This window comes from Lucilia sericata, unplaced genomic scaffold (genome assembly GCF_015586225.1).
Source record: "Lucilia sericata isolate MDLA Ls3-8-SP2 unplaced genomic scaffold, ASM1558622v1 Contig000252F_arrow, whole genome shotgun sequence".
Taxonomy (NCBI): Eukaryota; Metazoa; Arthropoda; class Insecta; order Diptera; family Calliphoridae; genus Lucilia; species Lucilia sericata.
In genome coordinates, this window is record NW_023994278.1 from 152,454 (window position 1) to 180,135 (window position 27,682).

Sequence of the window (27,682 nt, forward strand, 5' to 3'; positions counted from 1 at the left end):
AATTTTATTAACATTTTCATTGGATATTTTAAATACATCGATTTTCTTTAAAATTATAGATAGAAAATGATAAAATGTATATAATTTAGTACAAAAATCCTATTTTAAAAAATCTTCAAATTAAGAGTTAAAATCGTCAAATCGTCAACAGTCCAATTTTGACAGTGAAATCTGGTAACTGTGCTGACAACAGTGAAACTGGCATCACTATAGACGCCGGTTTGCTTTTTGTGTTCGCGGGTATAATAAAAGCAAGTTGTGAAATAAATTGTCTTCTGGTGTTGTTGCGTTTTCGTTAAATTAATTAGTTGTTTACTATTGTTTTGTTTTTAAATTAAAAATGGATATTGATTTACCATACAAAGCTGAATATTCTAAAACTGGCAGAGCAAGCTGCAAAGGATGTAAGACCAAAATCGATCAGGATGATTTGCGTATAGCTGTCATGGTACAGGTAAGGATATGATAAAATCTGACTGCATTCAGCTTGTATGAGTTGTATTGGGATAAACTTAATTTAAATAAAACATGTTTTAACAAAACAAATCATGTTCAGACATGCATTCATAAGCCATTAATGATATGCAAATATTTATAAATTTATTTACAACACCCTAGCGACAATATCAGAGATGGGAAATAAATATGAGAAAAGTGATACTACTGATGTAGTTTAGTATGCGATATCAAATCGACCGATTTGTAACGGTTAATGAATTTCGGTCGAAAAATGGTTTATTGATTTCTATCAAAATCCTGTACCGTCAACAAAATATTTGTAGTTAAGAGAATTACGTAGAAATATTCATAACTAGTGAATTTTGACTTATTTTCTTTGAAATTCATTAAAAATTGCAAAAAAAATCCAATACTCATAAATCTGTTTCCATATTTTTCAACAATCACAGAAAATAATCCATGCTTAAATTTATGAAAAAAAAAAAAAAAATCGTAACTACTTTTTTCGTAATATTTACGAAAATTTCGTGTATAATATGAAATATTATTTATTAATCAAACTCTTTTTAATTTTACGAGAGTACTACATATCAACGAATATCTTTTTCGAGAAACTATAGAAATAAGGCATCTTATTCGAATAGGAAGAAAAATGAAATCTGTACCAAATACCTATAAGTAAAATCTTTCGTGGGCAACTGAATGCGTCCATGACATTATTAAAAGGTATGGTTGTATCATGATTGAGACAATAGATACATTTAAACGTAAAGTTATACTTTTACCATTTTTAAAACTTGATCATAGAAAATTTATAAGCGTGCTCAGGGTGACTTACATACTGATTTCAACATTCTTTTATAGCCCAAAAGTATATTTTTGGCGAATTTTTTATCACCTCGAGTAATGTACGGGCTCTACTTTTATTTATTTTCATTCCTTGACCTTGACGCCTTTATTTTCAAATTATTTTCATTGCCATACATTCTAATTATGTCAAGCACGCAGTCAATTGTCCAAGAAGTCGTTCACCCACGATTTTACTTATATTTTTTACAGATTTTATATTTCCTCCTATCCGAATATTAAGATTCCTTATTTCTATAGTTTCTAAATCGCCGCTGGAGCTAGAGTAGAACTGTATACATTTTTAATGTTAAAGATGCAAAATCGTAGAAAAATCTGAACATAAATTATTTGTCTGATTTTGCGCTTGACTTTAAAATTTTTTTTCTTCTTTAATGTAGAATATTTCTATAAGAAATAGAAACTTTTACAAATTTGTATCAGAATTATAAGCTAGAGTATGACACTTAAATCATACAATTGAAGCATGGAGCCGAATAAGGGTGTATAAACCATTTGGGAAATTATACAGGAGAGCATAAAAACATCATAAGACTTTTAAATAATATATTTTTGATAAACTTTTTAAATAAATCCTCAGATATCATTCATATCTATCCCTCTGAAAAATTTCAGTAAAAAATTCAAATCACAACTTGGAAAAATCGACACATGAAATTTTGCTAAAATGGAATAAGGGCCTATATCCATATATTTTTGTTGAATATGTTCTGAAATAAATGATTTTTGATGTACTTATCAACTAAATTGGATAAAACTTGGACAGCATCAACATAAGAGACCATAGTATAATTTGCTTAAGTTTCAAGGAAGTCCTTAATTATCCTTTAATATTATTAAAGGACAAAAAATTGAACCAATATTTTGCTATTTTTATACCTTAAATTTCCAATATTTTGGAGTTAGAGGTCTGGACAATGTAGACTATAGTTATTATTATTACTTCAATGCCTTATAAGGACGAAAACCTTCTTACTGTTAAAACTGTTTAAAAACTCAAAAATTGTCTTGTTAACCGTTATGTCAATACCCATATACCCGGGTATGTTTTTCATTTTTGAAGTGATATATCTCGACATCTATATATCGTATCGACTTGAAATTTGGACTATGCTTTCAGAGTAATGTTTGCTATAAATTCAAAAAATTAGTTAGATATATATATTTTAAACCGATTTATGACCGATTTTCTATTTTTACCTCGTACATCAATACCCAACATACCCGGGTATGTATAAAAATTATATGTCAGTTATCGGACAAAAATTAAGTTTCATTATAAATTTTATGTTTTATTATTAGAATTATATATATTCTTGTATCTTATGAAAAAAAATTGAGCTAACTAACAAAGTTTGTTTCAAATACAGAGTCATGTGTCATTGTTCATAAATTGGAATGTGAAATATTTATGTAACATTTACAAATATGGACTGATTTTGTTGAAATAATTTTTTTTTATTGTATATGACTTAGAGAAGTAAAATTATACCGATTATAATAATTTTCTTCTTATATAAACAAAAATATTTAAGTTTGAATTTTCAATTTTTAATTTTTGACCATGACTTAGCAATCTTTTTTTGCTAACGATCCTTACTAACGAAAGCACAAACAATTTCTTTAATGCTAATTGATTTTGTATACCTTTTTAAATAATATAGAACAAATTTGTTCAATTATCTTTCCCGGTCACTGAGTAATAGCTTCTCGAAGTCAAAATTTTACAAAGTCAAATTATGCATAATGTGCATTATACGTTATTTAGGCGTTTCCTTTGGGTTTTTTGCATATGATATTTTTGTACATAATTAGGAAAATAATAAGAAAACTTAAAAAAAATCCTAAAATTTAATTGTATGTGGTCAAAAACTATTTAATTTATTTATACATGCGTTTTATTAAATTAGTTGTAATATTTATCTGAATTATACACTAGAAATGTATAAAAAGATGAAATAGCCATATAAATTGTATGACATACCCGGCCATTGTATGTTGGGTATTGATGTACGTAATTTTCCTCGGGTATAGACAAGACGGTTAATATATACATACATACTTATATTTATGGATATTTGCCCTTTTTGTTGTCCATATTGAGATTAATATTAAAATATTTTTTTTTTTTTGCAATATATTTAAGGAATTCATGGAATTGAAATGTGTTCCTCCTATTCTGTAAACTTGATGCAATTATAATAATTATTTATACGATTTTTAACAAAAAATACTTGATGATTCTGATTTTTTTACCTTAAATAAAAAATAATATTACAAAAACGTGCTAAATATTTTGGCAAAAACTTTGGATTTTTCAATTTATCTCTTCAAGAATAGATGTAAATAGACCAAAAGAAGACTATACCGTCGAAAAACGCAATTTGGGAAAAGTGGTCTTTACGCCCTTATTCGCATCCATGCTTCAATTATTAAAATCTCAAAAAAATCATTTTTAAAATATTTTTTATTTAATTAAAAATAATAAAAATCATGTCTGATTTTGGGTTTGAGTCACTCCATCTACATATATGTACATTGGGATGTCCCGTGGACAACTTTTTTGGGGGAATACCTCACAAACGATGCGTATTAATGTGCTAGATAAGAGAAAAATAAAAAATAATTTTTTTGAAAAGGCCCTCAGTTCCCTACCAACGATTGAAAATCTTGATCTCAGTACAATATGCTCAAAAAATATTTTTTGCAATCTTTTCGAAATGGGTCTCAAAAATTCCAAAATTATGAGCTTATAGCGGGAACAATAATTAAAATTTGTTACACTATTACACCTGGTTCGCAAAACGACTTTTAGTGTATTATGAGGGGTATATAAATTTCAAAATAATCTAAAATGTACCAAACCAAATACCAAACCTTATTTTTTAATAATTCTCTGTATAAACTAAAAACAACGACAATGTGCCTCTCCAACCAACTTAAAATCATTTTATGGAGCAAAAATACTCTACAAAAATTTTAAAATTACTTTCCCCTTAATCAGCTCAAAATTACGGAATTTTTGAGACCCATTTCAAAATAATCGAAAATACTTTATTTTTCACAAATTATACTCAGGTCAGGATTTTCAATCGCATGTAGGGAAAAAAAATATTTTTTATTTTTCTGGTGTTCAGTACATTAATACGCATCGATTGAGAGGTATTCCTACTTGAAATTCTTAAAAAGGTTGTTCATCGGGACACTCACTCTAATGTACATATATCATACATGGGAATTTTTCATTTAGCATTAAAATTTCATTACCATTTATAGAAAAAATTGTAATGAGGCCTTTAAAATGACATACAGTGCCGGCAAAAAAATAGAAACATGAAAACTTTTCAGTGGAAAATCTATTTTCCGTCAAACTATATGATAGAATTTGATGATCAATATCTCATATGAAAGCTTTTTATGTATATTTTCTTCTGTTGTTCAGTTATTATAGTTTTTTTGACTCGGGAAATTTTTATTAAAATTTATGTGAAATAGGTGTTGGAAAAAATAATAGAAACATGTTATTATAATGCATTGGGTATGTAACGAAATATTTAAAAAATGATTGTTTTTCATTTCTTTTAAAAATTTTGCACTACTTAACAATTCTAACACCTTAGAATGAGTAAAAGTGGAATTAAACATCGAGATATTTTGATGAATGTTAAAAATATGCTAAAATAAGTAAAATTAAATAGAAAAAGTCCAATAAGCACCGAAAATTCATGACAAATCGTAACGCAATAGGGGGTTTAGAGTTTGGAATCAATACCATAAACGAAAAATAAATATAAAATGCAAAATATTTGAAATCGTTTGCGTTAGATTTTTTTATAAAAAAAAGAATGAAATAATTGAGTTTGTAGGATTTTATACCATATAAAAAATAGTTTCTATGGTATTAATTTCCAATGTTCAGTCCCCTACGACATTGTGATTTGTCAAGAATTATCGATACTTACCTTTATACCTTTATATTTAAATCCATATTTATTCCTTCTAAAGTGTTTGAATTGTTAAGTAGTGTAAAACTATATAAAATTTTCTCTGAAAATTGGTTTTCGATATCTATAAATGGGCCTAAAACCTTTTCGGCTCTAAATCATTCCAAAAAATAGTTCTATAGGTGATATTAATACTTTTACCAATTTATTTTATTTTATATTCATGTTATTTAAGATATTTTGAAAGTGAGACCCTCGATTCAGCTGTCAGGTTCCATATATTCAATAAATTACTGATAAAACCAACTTAAAAGCGAAATGTCTAAGCACAAAGTATATTTTATTATCAGAAATACATTTCTATAAAATTTTTCAGAAGAAGAGTGTGTGCCAATCGGTAACAATTTACTTGAAAACGTAAATTTTTGATAGATATGAGGTGAATAAAATTTTACTAGCTCATCGGGCTACATAAATTTTTGACAATTGAAAAGAAAAATTTGAAAATACAAAAAATAAAATATTTTATAATTTTAGTTTGTAATACATTTGTGATTGTAGAAATTTATTTTAAAAATAAAAAAATCAATAAAAGTGTTTCTTTCATTTAAATAAATGCAGATTTTCTTGTGAAATTAGTGACAATTGTCAAAATTTAATGTAATCAAAAAAGATTTCGTTTGGCACAGCAAAAGTGAAAATATTTTCCACCATAAGAAAATTTTATTTTACCATAGAATTTTTGCTGCCGTTTGGCACACAGTCGAAATTAAAAACAAATATTTTTTAAATATTTTATTACATACACAGAAAAAAATATTACATAACTTGAATGAATTGTAATACATATACAGTGGTGGAAAAAATAATAGAAACGACTTTATTTTGGGGTGAAAACTAAATTTTCCCAAATTTATTTGGGGTGAAAACTAAATAAATTCAAATTTTTAAAAATAAATACAAAACGCAGTTTAAAAAATCTCAGCTTATGTCCGCAGTGTAATACTGTGAATCGTTTCTATTATTTTTTTCCAATACCAAATTTTGTAAATACCAATAAAATACGATGGAGCAAAAAAACTTACAAACTCCATTTATCATAGAAAAGTAGACCTAAATACCTTTTATTTAAGATACAAATCATCAAATTGTAACGGGTACTTTTTGAGAAAATTTAGTTTTCACCAATATATAAAGTCGTTTCTATTATTTTTTCCACCACTGTATTTTATGAATCGAACATGACTTTTTTTTCCCAAACCATTTTCATTCAGAATATTAAAAGTTCATAAAATGTATGAACTTGTACATGATGGAAATTTTTTGAATTTTTACTTTTTTTCTACGATATTTATGAAAAAAAGTTAATTATCTACTAATCTGTTTCCATATTTAGTAGATAATAAACCTTTATTAGCGATTTATTTATAATAAAAAAATATAAATTGAAATGCAGAAAAGAAAAATGTTAATCAAGAAAACATCAGCCAACATATTCTTTATAAAACGCCGCCAAATACATGCACATTTCATCGATTTTAATCTAAAAATCATAAAGAAATACAAAAACAAAGAATATAAAGAAATTGGGGCTTGTCAGTTGGTACGTAAAGGAGTTGTCATTCGGTACCTAACTCTAAGTATGTATTGGTAGAATTTTTGTATTAGTATTGGAGCTCCAACCACTTTCACCACACTTTCCAAATATACATGCTTGCATAAAATCGTACATAAAAATTTTAGGAAAAATAAATAACATTTAAATTTCTACATTCGCAGATTTTTTAATTTATTTTGCCCACATTTAATCAGTAAACATTTAATAAATATATTTTTCGGACTTAAAATCTCTTTTTTTGCAAAAAAAAAAAAATAATAAGTTTATTTTAAATAATTTTTTCATTTTCAATACCAAAATATACAACTTTGTTTTGTCAATTTTAATTTCAACACACAAAAATTAATTGTCAAAAAAATTTAAAAAAATATTTTTTTAGTTTGTGAAAAATAAAAATATTTCGGATATGCGATAAAATTGTGTAAAATATTACAAAATAGTTATGTGTTTGTGAAAAAAATGTCGTTCAAGTCCTATTATCCCGGTATTTTCGCGAAAAAGTTTTGAAGTATTGTGAGAGAATTGAGTTCTCACAAGTGTGTTGAATTTACACAGAATTCGTCTGTGAAGAGAAGGAAATATTATTGTTGTAAAACAATGTCATAGTCCAACTTCTTATTATTCTTTGTACAAAAATTTCCAAAGAAAATTTCAAACCAAAGTACACTGGTTTCCCGGTTTAACGAATACTTAGTTTAGCGAATTCGCTGTTTAACAAACGGGCAAATTGTTTCCATTGAGTACCTTATATTACGAATGAATGAGTAAATTTTGTACTTGATATAACGAATTTCCAAAAAAATTTCTATAAAAAATAATACGGAGAGATCACTAAACTTCATAATTAACCAAAAGCAATAACCAAAGAATATAAAGAAATTGGGGCTTGTCAGTTGGTACGTAAAGGAGTTGTCATTCGGTACCTAACTCTAAGTATGTATTGGTAGAATTTTTGTATTAGTATTGGAGCTCCAACCACTTTCACCACACCAAAGAATAAATAAGAAATGAAACTGTTGTCAAAAGTACCTAAGTCTACTGTCATCCGGTACCTAACTCTAAGAATGTATTAGTAGAATTCTCAAGTCAACATAGTTGCAAAAAATCGTATTGAAAAATATTGAAAAAAAATATTACATTTCAATTTATACTTTGAAAGGTTTCTTAAGATATTTTCCACATATTTTATCTACAAACATTTTATAAACACGTCTATTTGTTTTTTAATCTATAATATTGAAAAAATAAATTATTTATTTGAAATATCTTTTTCGTTTACCATACGAAAATTTACAACATTGTTTTTTTTAGTTTTAATTTCAACCAACAAAAATTCAATGTCAAAAAATTAAAAATATTTTTTTTTCGTTTGTAAAAAATATATTATTTTCGGGCTATTAAATGTGTTTAAATTGTGCAAAAAAATTATAAAATATAATGTTAAGTGATAAAAAATATTTCAAAGTGCTATTATCCTCAAATTTTCGCGAAAAAGTTTTGAAGTTTGGAGAGAGAATAAAATTTTTACATATGTGTTGGATTTACACAGCACTCGTCTGTGAGAAGAGCGTAATGTTATTGTTGTAAAAAAATGACAGCGTTTCACTTCTTGTTTATTCTTTGCACCACACTTTTCAAACATACAGTGTATCACATAAGTATTCGAATTTGGTTGTACTTTGAAAAGAAACATAATTTAATAATATTTTTTGTTTGTGAAATTAATATTTAAATTTCTTATATTGTCTAGAGAGTCCTAAGGTATAATATCACACTCTTTAAAATTTGGAAGAATTACATTTACCTAAATTGATTTAACTTTTTTTAAAAAAAGTCCATAAAATTGCCTCACAAAAGTATTCGAATTTTTCCTGTATTTCATATATGACCATATTATACGAAACACAAAAATTATAATCGAGTGGTTTTTTGCTTAAAATTGTGTTAAGGGGTTACTATCGACCGAAATTATATATTTTTGGCCCATTTGTTCCACAATTTTGGAGCATTTGTACCATCTTTTCATGTAATATCATTAAAATGGCGATTTTTTACCATATTTGCAAATTTTTGTTTTCTTTTTTTCTGAAGTAAACCCAAACTTTAATATTGGGATTTAATACACCCCTTGAGGTATCTAAAAATAATAATTTTTGTTATAAGGATCTGCACTTAAAAGTTCCAAGATGTATTTTTGGTATCGTTCTTCTGTTTCTAATTGAATTGTATGGATCTTAAGTCCCTTTTCTTACCACTAGGGTCGTTATTTTCCGACAAAGTTGGCTAGTATACATTCATGTACATATTAGCACTAATATATTTTAAATTTTCAATACATTATATCGGTATACAACTCCAAAACATGCCTTAACAAAACGTCATCCTATACGGTAGATTTGAGTTTTTACTATTCGTAACTTTCACGCTTATGTTGCCCATTACAATAACAATGTAAGTCCAAAATTTTGGGTTTATTTTGATCATAGTAATCAATATTTAAACAGATATCGATATTTTTGAGTTAGACCATAATGATATAGTGGCATGTAGCCTGGAGGTCATTGGTATATAAAAATAATGATACTACCATTGAATGGTGTTTCTTCGAGGCATGCTTTGGAGTTGTACACTTCCACAATACATTGAAAACTTAAAATATATAAAAGCTGATATCTACAAGAATATATACAAGAAAACTTTCCCCGAAAATTTTTTACCCTAGTATTATGAAAATGGACTTAAGTTCCAATATATTGAATTAGCGACAGAATAATGATATCAATAATATATCTTGGATCGTTTAAATACAGATTTTTGTAACAAAAAATGCTATTTTTAGATACTCCAAGGGGTCTATTAAATCCCAATATCAAACTTTGGTCTTATCTCTGGAAAAAAAGAGAAAATACTACAAATATTGCCAAAAATCGCCATTTTAATGGTATTACATAAAAAGAGGGTACAAATCCCCAAAAATTGTGGACCAAATGGGCCAAAAATATATCATTTCGGTTGATAGTAACCCCCTAAAATAATTTAAAGCATAAAAACCAGTCGATTCTAAAATTTGTGTTTCGTATAATATGCTCAAATATGAACAACAGGAAAAATTCGTATACTTTTGTGAGGCAATTTTATGGACTTTTTTAAAAAAAAGCTAAATTAATTTAAGTAAATGTAAATTTTTCAAGTTTTAAAAAGCGTGATATCAAACCTAAGGACTGTCTAGACAATATAACAAATTAATTTTTTTTTTTTGCACACAAAATATATTATTAAATTTAGTTTCTTTTCATAGTTTACCTAAATTCGAATACTTATGAGAGACACTGTACATACTTGCATAAAATCGTACATAAAAATTTTAGGAAAAATAAATAACATTTAAATTTCTACATTTTTTAATTTATTTTGCCCACATCTAATCAGTAAACATTTACGGCTGTATTTATAAAAACTTATTTTAGGTTTATTAAACAATTTTAGGCAAAATTCAGGAAAATCGTATTTATAAACGTGAAATAGCTTAAAACACCTTCAATAAACCATTGACAATTAGAAGAATTTTATTGTAGGCTCGACCCTTCTTTAAGCCAGCAATAAGTTGTTTTTTAACAATTTTTTTCTCAGATAAAGATTTTTCCGGTAATTTTAGGTTGATTGAGAAAACTAATTATGGTTTCTTTTAAAATAAAATCTAAAAATTCTAATTTTAACGTTTACAAATTTGTAAATAAAATCTCAGAAAATTTTTAAACGATTATATTTTGAGGAAAAAACTCAAATCTAGGCATTATTGGATTAATGCATGAATATTTGACAATATTCCAATTGTCCAGCACTATTTTTAGGCAATTTGGAAATGCCCGTCTGTAAACCAAATGATGGACAAAATCATTTGATTTGGCTTTTTCAAAGTTTGTTGGTTAAATATAATGCCATAAAGTAATTAACCATGTAAATTATATTGATTAGTGTTATACTAATGCAAAATATATTCGCCGGCATTAAAATTAGTCACATATCAAAGAAATTTATCAATATTTGCAAAAATTTATCAAAAATTACAAGAAAAATAAGTAAAAATAAGAAAATGTGTCATAGTGATGTATATTTTGTCGCAAAATATCCGTTATTCGGATACTTTTAATAATAATTAGAAATTATATGTTATATTTATACATCTGAACTAAATAGACATTTATTAAAGCCATATATATATTTATTTTTCTTAAAAGTTTGTTTTTATTGTCAAAAATCTATTATAAACAAAAATATGAAATTAAGAAAACCGAATCAACGAATATTTTATCCTAATTGTACGCAACACTAACACATAAAATGACAGCCATATTGTACAGTGCTGCCAATTTAAACATAAATCAGCACAATAGTTAATATACGTTTATTATTTGTTTATGAATATCACAATTTTATTAATGGTTTTTAAGGCTAAAGTGTGCTTTAACTATTGAGTGCATTAAAAACAAAATAAGATTTTTTTATAAATACAAGCGTTAATAAATATATTTTTCGGACTTAAAATCTCTTTTTTTGCAAAAAAATAAGTTTATTTTAAATAATTTTTTCATTTTCAATACCAAAATATACAACTTTGTTTTGTCAATTTTAATTTCAACACACAAAAATTAATTGTCAAAAAAATTAAAAAAATATTTTTTTAGTTTGTGAAAAATAAAAATATTTCGGATTGTTAAATGCGATAAAATTGTGCAAAAAATTAAAAAATAGTTACAGTGTCTCTCATAAGTATTCGAATTTAGGTAAACTATGAAAAGAGACCAAATTTAATAATATATTTTGTGTGCAAAAAAATAAATTAATTGTTATATTGTCTAGACAGTCCTTAGGTTTGATATCACGCTTTTTAAAACTTGAAAACTTTACATTTACATAAATTAAATTAGCTTTTTTTAAAAAAGTCCATAAAATTGTCTCACAAAAGTATACGAATTTTTACTGTATTTCATATTTGAGCATATTATACGAAACACAAATTTTAAAATCGAATGGTTTTTATGCTTTAAATTGTTTTAAGGGGTTACTATCAACCGAAATGATATATTTTTGGCCCATTTGGTCCACAATTTTTGGGATTTGTACCCTCTTTTTATGTAATATCATTAAAATGGCGATTTTTGGCAATATTTGTAGTATTTTCTTTTTTTTTCCAGAGATAATACCAAAATTTGATATTGGGATTTAATAGACCCCTTGGAGTATCTAAAAATAGTATTTTTTGTTACAAGAATCTATATTTAAACGATCCAAGATATATTATTGATATCATTATTCTGTCGCTAATTCAATATATTGGAACTTAAGTCCATTTTCATAATACTAGGGTCAAAAATTTTCGGGGAAGTTTTCTTGTATATATTCTTTTAGATATCAGCTTTTATATATATTTAATTTTTCAATGTATTGTGGAAGTGTACAACTCCAAAACATGCCTCGAAGAAACACCATTCAATATGGTAGTATCATTATTTTTATATACCAATGACCTCCAGGCTGCATGCCACAATATCATTATGGTCTAACTCAAAAATATCGATATCTGTTTAAATATTGATTACTATGATCAAAATAAACCCAAAATTTTGGACTTACAGTGTTATTGTAATGGGCGACATAAGCGTGAAAGTTACGAATAGTAAAAACTGAAATCTACTGTATAGGATGACGTTTTGTAAAGACATGTTTTGGAATTGTATACCGATATAATGTATTGAAAATTTAAAATATATTAGTGCTAATATGTACATGAATGTATACTAGCCAACTTTGTCGGAAAATATCGACCCTAGTAGTACGAAAAGGGACTTAAGATCCATACAATTCAATTAGAAACAGAAGAACGATACCAAAAATAAATCTTGGAACATTTAAGTACAGATCCTTATAACAAAAATTATTATTTTTAGATGCCTCAAGGGATCTATTAAATCCCAATATTAAAGTTTGGGTTTATTTCTGAAAAAAAAGGAAAAAAATTGCAAATATGGTCAAAAATCGCCATTTTAATGATATTACATGAAAAGATGGTACAAATGCTCCAAAATTGTGGAACAAATGGGCCAAAAATGTATAATTTCGGATAGTAACCCCTTAACACAATTTTAAGCAAAAAACCACTCGATTATAATTTTTGTGTTTCGTATAATATGGTCATATATGAAATACAGGAAAAATTCGAATACTTTTGTGAGGCAATTTTATGGACTTTTTTAAAAAAAGTTTAATCAATTGAGGTAAATGTAATTTTTCCAAATTTTAAAGAGTGTGATATTATACCTTAGGACTCTCTAGACAATATAACAAATTTAATTATTCATTTCACACACAAAAAATATTATTAAATTATGTTTCTTTTCAAAGTACAACCAAATTCGAATACTTATGTGAGACACTGTATGTGTTTGTGAAAAAACGTCGTTAAAGTCCTATTATCCCGGTATTTTCGCGAAAAAGTTTTGAAGTATTGTGAGAGAATTGAGTTCTCACAAGTGTGTTGAATTTACACAGAACTCGTCTGTGAAGAGAAGGAAATGTTATTGTTGTAAAACAATGTCATAGTCCAACTTCTTATTATTCTTTGGCAATAACATATTAAGATTTTATATAAGTTCAATACCCAATTCAATGGGTACAACATTTACTAATACAAAAATCCTGGAATAGAAATGAAAATAACATTTAAAAAATTATTTTCGGAAATATAAATAAGATTTATTATATAGGGAATATGTATTATGATTATTTTACTAATAAAGTGAAAAATGGAATTGTTTGTAATGAAAATTACCGTAAAATACTTAGAATTCACATCGATTAAAATGGGGATCAAATTCTAAGTTGTTTTTTTTTATAAGAAAAGAATTCATTTTCGAAATGAAACAACTTTACCTTCATTAAACAAATATAGTTTTTTACATAATTTTAATAAAATTTTTCATAAAATCTTTAATTTTGTTTTGATTCTAAATTTATAAAAATGCAAGGAAATTGTCAAAAACTTTATGTGTGCATTCAAAAAGATTTAAAAAATTGACTTCCTTCCTTCCATCACCCTATTTTTACCATTAAATCATAGAAAAGTTGTTATTCGGTTTAACGAATTTTTCGTTTTTACGAATGGGCCTGACATTATATCTTTCGTTAAACCGGGAAACCACTGTATAACAAGTAGACCGACTCTCACATATAGGAAATTACTTTCTCACATCTACGAGTTTCGTGTGAATTTAACTCTCTTGTGAGAGGTTTAAACTTGTCAAAACTCTCAAAAGTTTACCTTTCTTTTTGACCTCTTTTAAGGATCGTACGCGAAATTTCAGCTATCCACAAAAAATCTGTAATTTTTTAAAATAGATTCATCACACTTTTCACATAAAATATTGTTTAATTTTCTTGAAATGGAAAATAAATTTTTTGTTTAATTATTGACATTTCATTTTTGTTGTTATTGAATTTTATTTTACAAACAGAGTTTCAATTTTTGGTATTGAAAATTCAAACGATTTTAAAATTGTTTAGAATGTACCAATACAAATACATTATTGTTACTAACACATATTTAGAGTTAGGTACTTTTTCACTAACGCATGCTTAGAGTTAGGTACTCCTGTCAAAGAGTCGGACTACTTGTTATACTTCGTTTCAAACATTTTTTTTTAACAAATACAAAAATTAATTTCAAATGTTTAAAGTCAGGGCTTCTAGATTCTGTTTGGAAAAATATAAATTATAAAATTCATACAATTTAGGAACTTATTCTTAAATATCCCAGTAGGATTTTGAGTTAACTTAAAAGTAACTTATGGTTAACCACAAATGAGTCAGAGGTGACTCAAAAGCTAACCATTTTGCTTATAAAATACTATTCAGTTTTTCAATGTGATGTCATAGGAACGAGTCAGTACTCACTCACTATACATCAGTTTCAGTTAACCAGAAGTTACCTCAAGATGAGTTAGCTTCTAGTGCATAAATAAAAGATCAGCTGTGAGTTACCTGTGCAATTTTCTTATATTTTTATACTATTTTTAACAAATTGTTAGTGATTATAAATGCGTTCAATATGCAGCAACATTTCCTTCCTATATACACCATTATCTATGTCTTATATTCCTGAAAATGTTAATTTAATAATAATAATAATAAATTCATTTTTCATTGCTGAAACAAATTTTCATATTCATAATTTCATTTTTTCAATACAAATTGTTTGACAAATTTGATACGAGTTTCTATTTTATTTTTTATTTAAAATTTTTTGAAATGTTTGTTCATTTCCTCGATCATTTTTGAGTTACTTTGAAGCTAGTCATAAGAAGTTATCAAAAAGTTAACTTGATTTTTAGTTAACTCACAAAATCCTACAGGGATTATTCACCCTTATTATGTATGTCGAAGTCACGTCGATTTTCTCTCGAATTTTCAAAATGGTATTACATATGTCGATTTTCTTTAGAAATATAACTAAGTTAAAAATCTATTACTAAAAATGGTATTATGTATGTCGTATTTTAATGGAAAATTCGACAGAAAGTATCGATGTGTATTTTACTGGTGACAAAAACTTTCAAAGCTATTCGGAATAGTTCTCGTAGCTCAAATTTGCTGAAATTTGGAAGTTATGATTACACCAGAGAAACATATAATATAAGGTTAAAATATTAGAAGTTAAGTTCGAAAATTCGAAATAAAGTTCGAAAATTTCGATTAATTTTGTTAACAATAGTTAAAATGTATATCCTTTTTTAAATCTTGTACAACATATAATTTTTAATTATTATTAAAAGTATCCGAATAACGAATAAGTATTATGTGACAAAATAAACATCACTATTGCACAATTTCTTATTTTTACTTTTTATAAAGTTTTGCAAATAAATACATATTGATATATTTCTTCGATAATTGACGAAATTTAACGCGGGCGAATATATTTTGCATTAGTATAACACTAAACCATATAATTTATATAATTAATTACTTTGTGGCGTTATATTTAACCAATAAAATATGAAAAATTCGGTGGCATGTCATAATGTCCAGTGACATAATGTCCATTGACCTTATGACACACTATAAAGCGACATAATGTCCATGGACATTATGTCACTTTTTTAAAATGTCATAATGTCCATGGACATTGTGACACTTTGAAATCAGAAATGTATTGGAAAATTTGTTTAAAATTTAAGATAGGGACGCTCTTATCCCGAAAAGAATTGTTCCTAAATTTGGTAATTGTTACATTTTGGACTCCTATTAAAAAGTGTCCTGGATAGCCGGCCTTCGGCCGGGCGCAGGGGTTTCAAACTCTGGGGTATTTCGAACACCGGCTTCGCTAAATTAAGCCTTTTTTGATAAATGGACTCTTTGAAATCCATGGACTTTATGTCCCATTGCTCATGGACATTGTAACACTTTTGAAATTGTCATAACGTCCATGGACATTATGACTCAATTTAGTGCGTCATAACGTCTATGGACATTATGACACGCCACCAAAAATTCAAATATAACGATTTTGGTCATCATTAGGTTGGCAGCATAGTTGCCAGATGATTTGGGTGCAAAATCGTCAAATTTCGAGGAAAAAATCGTCAAAAGATTTTGGAAATCGTCATTAAATCGTCAAATCGTTTTTATCAATTTCGATTGATTTTTGTTGTCATTATCTGCATAATTTAACAATTATACTTCAAAATACCTTATATTGAGTTTTTAACTACATATCATCGCCAACGCAAACTAACCAAAAATTCAAAATCGATTTTATAGATTCTAATGTATTGCATAATTACAAAGTCTACACAAAAAATTGGAATCCTCTGACGAAAAATTAGAGATTTTATTGACAAAAAACAAAAGGCCCTATCTACAAAAACACTTAAATATAATCATACTAACCTCGGACTTTCTCATTTTGAGGAGATTTCTCGTCTTGCTCTCATCAGGGTCACCCCATAGGATCTTTGCGGTTCTACCCACCGTTTCATTATTCCAACAGGCCTTATAAAAACATCACCAGATAAACAAAAAATAGTCAAAGGGCATTATCCACTAATAAACTGTCCAATCTTGACGTAATTAAATAAATAAATATCAGAATTGGTTAATGATCAATTGAAAAAAAGTGCCGTTATTGTTCCAAATGAAAATTTAAAAAGAAAAGATTAGAACAGATAAGCATATAATTATAAGCTACCAAATTTTATGAAGATCCGTCCATATTAGACATTAATAACGCACGGTATTGCGATAAAATTTCCTTAAGTATTTTTTATAAAAGCATTTTCCTAATTATGACAAAATCGATCCATTACAAACCAAACCTTTAAATATACTCATATCTGTGGCAGGGTATCATATAGTTGGACATGTACAACTATACTTTCTTACTTGTTTTTAATGCAAATGAGGCATTCTTTTATTATTTATACTAAGTTTTACACTAATATTATTCATCAATATTTTTCCAAAAGTCTGCATTTCATGATGGGAAACAACCAAATTGGTATCACGAAAAGTGTTTTTTTACTAAACACCATCCTGCATCGGCTGGAGACGTAGCAAATTTTGAAAATCTTCGATTTGAAGATCAAGAGAGGGTTAAAAAGGAAATAGGTAAGTTATGGGTAACATATGTATATTATTTCATACTAATTTATATGTACATACTAGAGAGACCGCAAAAAGTCGATATTAGAATCTTGTTCGGCTTAACTCCACAAAATTATTCCCCTTTCCAGATATTGAAATAGCCGAAATTTGAGCTCGATTAATAAACGTTAACACGTGCCGCTCGTCGCTCAAAGTTTGAAAAAATCCAAATTTTTGGCCAAAAAATATGGAGCTATAACTCGTGATATCATGAACCTGTTCTTAGCTATGATCAAAAAAACTCCATTTTCAGTTTTTTAAAATCTTTGTTAAACAAATTTTAAAATTGTTGAAATATCACCAGGGTATTTGTGGTCAATAGATTAGGGAAAAAACAGTGAACAAATTAGGTCAATACCTCTTATAGTTAAGCTGTACCTGCGATTTGAATTCTGCGAATTTCGCGAAAAACTATTTTTTGTAATATTTTAAAAAATATGCCCTAATTCGTTACTGTTATACATTTTAAACAAAATATTTGCGGAATATTATCTTCTTATCTTATATTTGCTTCATATGTTAGCTTTTTGGCTAAAAAGTTGGATTTGTTCATACTTTGAGTGACGAGGTGCACGTATTAGCGTCTTTTAATCGAGCTCAAATTTCGGCTATCTCAATATCTGGAAAGGGGAATCACATTGTGGGGTTAAGACGAACAACATACCAACATTTTTTTCCCTTGTAAGATCCGGTCAGTCTAGTACATACATACAGCTGTGGTCAGCTAATTGGAAACGCTTTCTTAATATTACTGCTTGATGTTATTTTTATAAAATTATGTAAATATTACGTTAGATTTTCAGTTCCAAACAATTCCATATTTTAAATTGATGTTGTTATAATAACATGGAATGAATTTTGTTGTGGAACATTTCTTATTTCCTTTTCAATTTTGAATTTGGTGAAAATCGCCCAAAGATAAATCTAAGAAATTGAGACATCTAATTGAAACGGCAATTTTTTATTAAACATTTTTTAAGTCAAATCCATGATACAACTATTATTGTTTTATTATGAAAACTAACAAAGCAAGTAAAAAAAATTGTATAAATTGTGTTTATAAGTTATACTTTGGTTTATAATATGAAAAATGAAATAAATTTTATTTTTCTTTATTGTTTTATTATGAGTCAAATCTAATTTTGATAAAAACTCTAATTGTATTTTGGTTAATATTATTTTAAATTTAATTTATAAGAAATTTAACGTCATTATTTTTAGGACTAATAATGGGAATAGGCCAAAAATATACTCCTGCCTAGGGTAGATCCATTTTTGAACTTCATAAAGCTTGTAAATCGTAAAAGGATATAGGAGAACAGCTCAATTCTTCCAAAAAATATTTTTAATCGTTTAAAGCATATTAAGAAATATGACACTGATACTAACGCTCCATGTCAAAAATTTTCCAGAAAAACATCAGCCCACCCCAAACCGGATGATAAGACGAATCTCTAAAGCTGACCCAAAGAAATCATTCATGGACATCCAGCGGTAAATTTTAGAAAAATTGGATTTAACGTCATGGAAGAGAATCACGAAATAAATCTTTATTAACTAAAGTTCAAAGAATTAGCCATATCTCATTCGAACTTCTATCACACCTTTTACCATTTATTGTACATTGTATATTGAGGTTTGATGCGATTAATCTCTGTTTCAAAACTCCAAGGTAAATAATTCCACTGATTGACCGTCTAATTCTGATAAGATCTGGTAAATTCAACGCGATGTTTCATTTACAAGAGATATTGAAAATTCTTTAAATTTTAGTTGGAAAATGTTTCTTGCGCGATTCTTTCCCAAGATACCTCGATTAAGTTATACCCAATTTTTCTCAAATTTACCGCTGGATGCCCGTGGATGAGTTCTTTGGGTCAGGTTTAGAGATTCTTCTTATCATCCGGCTTATGTTTTTCTGGAAATTTTTCGACATGCAGCGTTAGTATCAGTGTCATATTTCTTAATATGCTATAAACGATCAAAAATATTTTTTTTGGAACAATTGAGCTATTCTCATATATTCTTTTACGATTTACGGGCTTTATGAAGTTTTTATAAAAATTAGATTTGACTTAAAAAAAATTTAATAAAAAATGGCCGTTTTCAATTACGTGTCGCATTTTCTTAGATTTATCTTTGAGAAATTTTCACCAAATTCTAAATGGGAAAGGAAATAAGAAAACAAAGTGCATTCCATTTTATTTTAACAACATCAATTCATAAAATACAAGTGTTTGGAACTGAAAATCTAACGTAATATTTACATAATTTTATAGAAATCACATCAAGCAGTAATATAAAGAGAGCATTTCCAATTAGCTGACCACATCTGTATGTTCGAAAAACGGGTAAATTTATTCCAGTAAATTAGTAAGAAAAATCTTTACATTTATTTATTTTTTTGTAAAATGTTGAGACAACATCATTTCCACAAAGCTGATTATTTTTTATCCTAACTTGACAGTTTTCATACAAAAATTATTTTAACCGGCAGTATATCTACCGGTTAAACGATAACCGGAGGTTAAGATATGCCGGAAAACTAGCATTTGTTGTCTAAAATTCTTTGAGTAACATTAGATTTTTAAGTTGTTACAATTTTTTTTGTGAAAAAGTAATCCATGATGTAATAAGTAAGGTGAGAGCCATGATAAAAATATCAAGGTAGTGTCATTCTCTCTTTTTGTCGCCATATTAACATTCTGACGTTTGCTGGTATTTTAATAAATCGAGCTACCACATTTATTTTGTAAATCCCATTTTTGTTTGTTTATTTTTCAATCAAAATAAAAAATAAAATTCAATTTAAACTAAACTAAAAATCAAACAAATTTAATAAAAAATTCAATAAAAATTTAAATAAATGTACAAAAAATAAAAATGCATTTGAAGAAAAATGGGCAACCAAAACTATAAACTTCCTGTTAAGTCAAATGGGCAACCAAAACTATAAACTTCCTGTTAAGTCCTATATCAAATTGCTCCATCCGGTCCAAGAATACACAGTTTTCTTCAAGTGAAACAATTTAACATTCATGAAACCTTTGATATGGACACCATTATTATTCGAGGAAATGCGTGACATCATTTGGATTGCAAAATATAAAAGGCCTTAGGGACAGATCTTGATGTGAAGGTTACCAAGGTACTCATAGGACTTAAATGCATTCCATGGATTCTGATAGGCATTCTATTTTGCCACTGTCCGAGGACACAGAATATTAGTTTGAAATGGCTGGGGAAGAGGTTCCATAACAAACGTTGCGGGATTTAACCCCCGCAGGGTACTAGCTTTTATTGGAGATTAGGATTATCTTCGATTTGAGATTAGGTTTATCTCACGTTTCTTTAATTAGGGAGTTGGCTCGATAAATCTTGTGGGCTGATACGCCATGAGAATGGACCAGTTTCAATTCATCATTCCTTTCTATCTATTTTATTTCTTTCTTGTTTTCTTTTAGTGTTCTTGTTTCTCCGTTATTGGATCTTCAGTCTATTTGAAGGGAATAACCTTATGGTCTAAGAGTGGATGTTGTCCTTTTTATGGCACATAATCCATCTTAACTTTAACATAAGGACATAATTATGCATTGCTTTAAAACCCTTTCAAATGATAACCTACATTGCATACAATTTAAATAACAAACTAAAACAGTACATTTTTTAATCGGGACAGCTCAACAACAGTTATCTCTGGACCTAAATTATTTTTGAAAGTAGCAACAACACAAATTTCTTAAAAACTATTTTTCCCTTATTCATACGTGGCAACGATGTTCTATTTATTTACAAAATACGAATTTCAAAAAATACCAGCAAACTTCAAAAAGTTTTTTTGAGAGAGAGGAATGACACTACCTTCATATTTTTATCATGGTGAGAGCGTTTCGGCAACAAACACAATATTTTTTTGTTGCCTAGAGTTGGGTTTTGTCAAAATGAAATTTCTAAAATTGAAAAATAACAAACATTGGAAAGAAATATTTTTTGTGTATTTCACAATATTACCTATAAAACCGTCGTTACATTTAGCTTGTATCTGCAGCAGGACAATGTTTTAATGCTTCTTCATCAGAGTTTTCTTATTTGAAAACTTTTTATGAACATTTTAATTCATAAATTTAAATTTTAAATTTTTTTGCTTTGAAAACACAAATATATATATTTTTTTAGAATAAAAATAAATTATTTTGACACAACCCAAGCAGTTTTAATTAAAAACCTAAATTGTTTTATTGCATTTTAATTGTAATTTTAATAATAGTTCCTGAATCTAATATTTTAACTCTATAGCAAGCATCATAATGTGAACCACAGAAAAACATAGTTAATTTACACATTCCATCTTAATTCCACACTAAGACATAGTAATAAATGGCGTCTTATATTTTATACATATGTATTTTCAATTTCTTTATTTCCAATATTTTGTAAATTTTTTTAGATAGCAGTACTGCAGTTGTAGCCGGCGTTTCAAAAAAGGGTGGCAAACGATCAAAGGCAGAAGTTAACGCCCTTAAGGATTTTGGTATAGAATATGCCAAGACAGGACGGGCATCTTGTCGTGGTTGTGAGCAGAATATACTTAAAAGTCAAATTAGAATTCGCAAAACGGTTTACGACACTGAAGTCGGAATGAAATATGGAGGTCAACCATTGTGGCATCACGTTGAATGCTTTGCCCAATTGCGCGGTGAATTGGGATGGTTTGATACCGGTGAAAATTTACCTGGCTTTAAAAGTCTAAAGAGCGAGGATAAAGATGATGTCAAAAAGGCACTACCGTAAGTTGTATTTTCATTGTATTCTTATCTGTTAAAATTAATGTTTGTTATGTCAAACCTTCTTTATAGAATAATTAAAAGTGAAGATTGCCCTCCAGCAAAGAAGGCAAAAATGGAGAAATTAGATGAGGAAGATGAAAAGTTGTCTAAAGAGTTGGTCGAAAACATAAAACAACAGAACAAGCGATTGTTCAAATTTCGGGATCAGATCAAAGATGAAATGAAAAGAAATGATATAATACAATTATTGGAGAACAATGGGCAAGAACCTGTAAAAGGTGATTCGGAAAAACTCTTAGATCAAGTAGCAGACCTTTTAACATTTGGTGCTATTTTGCCCTGTCCCGAGTGCAAGGGTAGACAATTACTATTTCAAAAATCTGGCTATTTATGTAATGGTCAATTGACAGAATGGACCAAATGCACAAATCTAATAAAAGAGCCCGAGCGCAAAGCATGCAAAATCTCAAGCGATTTTAAATCTCAATATCCGTTCCTAAAAAATGTTCGTAAGGCACCGGAGGTAAGAGCCATCCAATATATTCCACCAAGTGCTACAACAGTAGCAAAAAGTATTTCAGTTAAGAAAGGAGATGAAACTGATGGGTAAGTATTCCAGCTAAGTTCATTCCAAACAAAAATAATATTTCAAGATTTTCCTTTCTGCTGCAGACCTAAAGTAAAGCGGGAACGCCCTCCATTGTACAAGATGGAATTTTCATTATATGGCATAGACGATGAAGATGCAATTAAGAAACGTATAACTAAACTTGGCGGAAAATGTGTATCGAGTATAAAAGAACATACTACAGCAGTATTATCTACATCTGAAGAAGTTAAACGTATGGGAAGTCGTATTAAAAAGGCTAAAGAATTAGGATTGCATGTTATACCAATAGAGTATTTAGACGCAGTTGAGTCCAATGGTGCAGGCGCCATTAATTATATAAGCAGCATGTCATTGTGTGATTGGGGTACCGATCCTGCTGCTAGAATCCAACAAGATGAAGCTAAAAGTTCCAAATCAAAAAGTATTTACACCAAATCAATGCCGAAATCTATGACACTTAAGATCAAAGATGGTCTACCGGTTGATCCAGACAGTGGTTTGGAGGATGTAGCCCATGTCTACGTGTCTCAAAATAAGGATAAATATAATGTAGTTCTCGGCAAAACTGATATCCAAAGTAATAAGAATTCATATTACAAATTACAACTTTTGGAAAGCGACAATAAAAATAGGTATGTTAAAAAGTAAGACATACACCACAAACATGCTGAAAATAAAAGCATGTATTATTTTTTCCAGATATTGGGTATTTAGATCGTGGGGTCGTATTGGAACCACAATTGGAGGAAACAAATTGGAAAACTTTGATAACCTTATGTATGCTATAAAATCTTTCAAGGAATTGTATTTGGAAAAATCAGGAAACCATTTTGAAAATCGTCACAATTTTGTAAAGGTAATTTGCAAATTTATTATACAATTAACTATATATCGTGGGACTATATTCAATAGTCTCTACCTAAAATAATACAAGTTTTCAGGAGAGCATAAAAACTGTTTATTTCGCTAGTCCGTGAATATTTTCGAATTTTTTCTTCTACATTATATTATTACGACCCTATTCAAAATATATAAAAAGAATTTAAAATTTAGCATTATTTGCAAAATTATTTACAAATTTATATCAGATAGAGCTTTTTTTTACGAAAAATTTTTTACAACATTCAGATAGAGTTTTTCATAGAAATATAAATTTTTTATTTGATTTAATATCAATAAATATTATATTTTATGCAATTTATTGAAGTAATAGAAACCAAATTGTTAAAAAAGTAACAGATTATAAGGTATTGGTCCAAAATCAATGTTATATGGTTAAACACGGCAATAAAATAAAATCAAATTAGTATCATAATGAGCGACATCTCGAAAACTATTAAACTGATTTTAAATATTTTGGCGGATTTGTATTCAGCAGAGATGGGGGTAGTGCACTAATTTTTAACTATCACTAATTATTAGTGGTAGTTCAAAATTATTCACTACTTTTATTTATGTTTAGTGATGAATTGAAAAATATAAGCCTCATTCAATAATAGTGATATTTAAAATTTTTAACTAAAAATATTTTAAAAATATTTAAAATATTTGGTTTTACAGTCTAGTAAAATAATTTTTTCTACACTAAATTATTAGTTCAAAAAATATTCCTGCACTATTTTTTCACTCATTTGAAAGTTTAAGTTAATAGGACAGTCTAGAAATGGTTTAAGTCAACCAAAAACTCATTGGACGGATATTATTAATAAGTAAAACGTTCATTATTTACAAAGGTTCCAAGCTATTGCCTAAAAAACATCCAGTAACCACATCATTTTGGCAACTGGCAACGCAGATGACGTGGCAATCGAGGTACAAAATTAACCAATTAATTTTCCGAGGAGAGTTCACCATTCCGCTAAAGAAAACATCGTTATACTTGAGCAGAAGAAGGCAAAATTTTGGAATTTAGGTGTTTCAACCATTTCTTTTTAAAGCATGAGATGTTGTTGGGGTAACTGCATATGTAGGTCTATCATAGTACCATCGCTAACAAAATCTGTATTTTCCATTTTAATAGACGTATCTTTTAAAAAATTGAATCATTTATTGTCTTACAATTTTTTTCATTTTTATAAAAAAATAGTGCAAAGAAAATTATTGAAGCCTTTTGTTAGTCACTGTTCAAATTTTTAACTATTTGAGTGTAGTGCTTTTTTCTACACTATCACTCAATTGAGTTATAGTTAAAAAAATAAAATTATCACTAAAAAATATTAGTGCTAAAAATATAAGCTTCACTACCACTAAGCTCCAGAAAATTAGTGAAAAATATATTTTTTGAAATAATATTTAGTGCTAGTTAAATATTGATTTAACTAATACTTTAGTGCACTACCCCCATCTCTGGTATTCAGCAATTCCAATTTATTAAAGACACTTATTTTGCGACAGAAAATTATCCAAATTAATAGAGTTTGAATCAATTTTTGGATAAGATAGAGAGTTTTGCATTCAGGACTTTTCTTTTTTTAAGATAGAGAAATTTAAAAATTGATATAAAATTGCCAAAAAATATTTTTTTTTTTGAAATTTCTGTCACTGATGCGGGATAGTTTGCTGAATATTTAACCAATTTTATTTTCATGAAAATGACAGATAGAGACTATTGAATATAGTCCTACGATATGTTTTCTAAAAGTTGTTAACATATAACTATTTTGTATGAGTCAAGTTAATAATTCAGTAATTCTTTAAAAAATTTCCCTATAAAAATTTATAATAAATTTTGCCCTAAAGGTTAATCTTTCTTAACAACACTAGATTGTAAAATTTCATAAATTTACGTTATGCTGTTTTCCAAGCATTTCCAATTTTCTTCTACAGTTTTTTTCTAAATGTCTTTTTTATAATAGTCCAACAAATTTTTAACCCAGAGTCCAAAATTCGAATCTTCAGAATTTCTCCATCACAATAGGTTTTTTGTCCTAAAAACTGAAAGATCCCCGTTTTTGGCTATATTTGAGTCGATATAACAGCGCGAGACATCTTTCTTGATAAAATCAATTATGTCATCTGAAAGACCAATTTGTCGACTTAAAAATAAATTGAAATTCATTTCTACCTAATTCGTTTGAATTTATTAAAATTGCATTGTGACAGTTATTTTATTTAGTTTATTGTCTGTATATAAAACATTTTAGTAAACTAAAAAATTTTTATAAATGATTAGAATGTTTAAGTTGAATGATTTTTGGGTAAAAATTTGTAACCGCTTAGGGCCTAAATTATAGGTTATTGTATACATATTGTTAATTAAATAAATTAATAACTATATGTACATATTACGTTATTTTAAGGTTTCTGGTAGAATGTATCCTATAGATATTGATTATGCTGAAGATGCTAAAATTGATTTGTCTGCCGAACACAGTGTCAAGTCGAAACTTCCGCAACCAGTTCAAGATATTATTAAACTAATGTTTGATGTCGATACTATGAAAAGAACAATGATGGAATTTGATTTGGATATGGAAAAGATGCCTTTGGGCAAATTAAGTCAAAAACAGATACAGACAGCTTATAAAGTTCTAACTGAAATTTATGATCTCATTCAAAAAGGTGGTTCCAATGCAAGTTTTATTGATGCTACTAATCGGTTCTACACTTTGATACCACACAACTTCGGTACTCAAACTCCACCATTGCTGGACACCAGCGAGCAAATTGAAAAACTCCGTCAAATGCTTGACTCACTTTTGGAAATTGAATGTGCTTACAATCTACTACAAACTGAAGACTCCAAGGAAGATGTAAACCCCATCGACAAGCACTACGAACAATTAAAAACGAAACTGGAACCAATAGACAAAAACAGCGAAGAATTTTCTTTACTTCAGAAATATGTTCAAAACACTCATGCTGCCACTCACAAAATGTACGAATTGGAGATCGTGGATATTTTCAAAGTGGCCCGTCAAGGAGAAGCTCGTCGTTACAAACCATTCAAAAAGCTCCACAACCGTCGTTTACTTTGGCACGGTTCTCGCCTTACCAACTTTGCTGGTATTCTATCTCATGGTTTAAAAATAGCTCCACCAGAGGCCCCCGTAACTGGTTATATGTTCGGAAAAGGTATATATTTTGCAGATATGGTCTCCAAGTCTGCAAATTACTGTTGCACTAGCAAGCAGAATTCAACTGGTCTTATGTTACTGTCAGAGGTTGCACTTGGAGACATGATGGAATGCACAGCCGCCAAATATGTTACTAAATTGCCAAAAGATAAACATAGTTGCTTTGGTCATGGACGTACAATGCCAGATCCCAGCGAATCTGTTATTCGCGAAGATGGCGTAGAAATTCCTCTAGGTAAACCAATTACCGATGACAATCTTAAATCCTCTTTATTGTACAATGAATTTATTGTGTACGATATTGCTCAGGTTAACATACAATACATGTTCCGTATGAATTTTAAATATAATTTAAATTAAGAAATCATCAAATGTTTAAATTATTAAACATTTGCTGGATATTATTCCATGGTATATAAAATATTAATATTTTTTATACCATGTATTATTCTATATTATACTACTAATGTTTTATCTGAATTGTTTTGTTTTTTCAATGTCATAACAAAAAAATATATACATATATACTAAATATTTACATTACTTACTTTTATGTAAGATTCGAATTAAAATTTCCCGTTAAGTTTCGCTTTTTTAATATAAATAAAAGTTATTCCCAATAA

General features: G+C 28.0%; 1 protein-coding gene across 1 annotated transcript; it reads left to right on the top strand.

The window, feature by feature from the left end:
- The first annotated feature begins 188 nt into the window (after positions 1-188).
- On the top strand, positions 189-27,682 carry LOC119602775 (poly [ADP-ribose] polymerase). The gene is made up of 7 exons (XM_037954470.1): positions 189-454; positions 17,409-17,550; positions 22,034-22,373; positions 22,443-22,979; positions 23,046-23,615; positions 23,683-23,839; positions 26,283-27,682. The coding sequence occupies exons 1-7, from the start codon at positions 341-343 to the stop codon at positions 27,417-27,419; spliced, it is 2,997 nt and encodes a 998-aa protein (XP_037810398.1). The 5' UTR covers positions 189-340; the 3' UTR covers positions 27,420-27,682.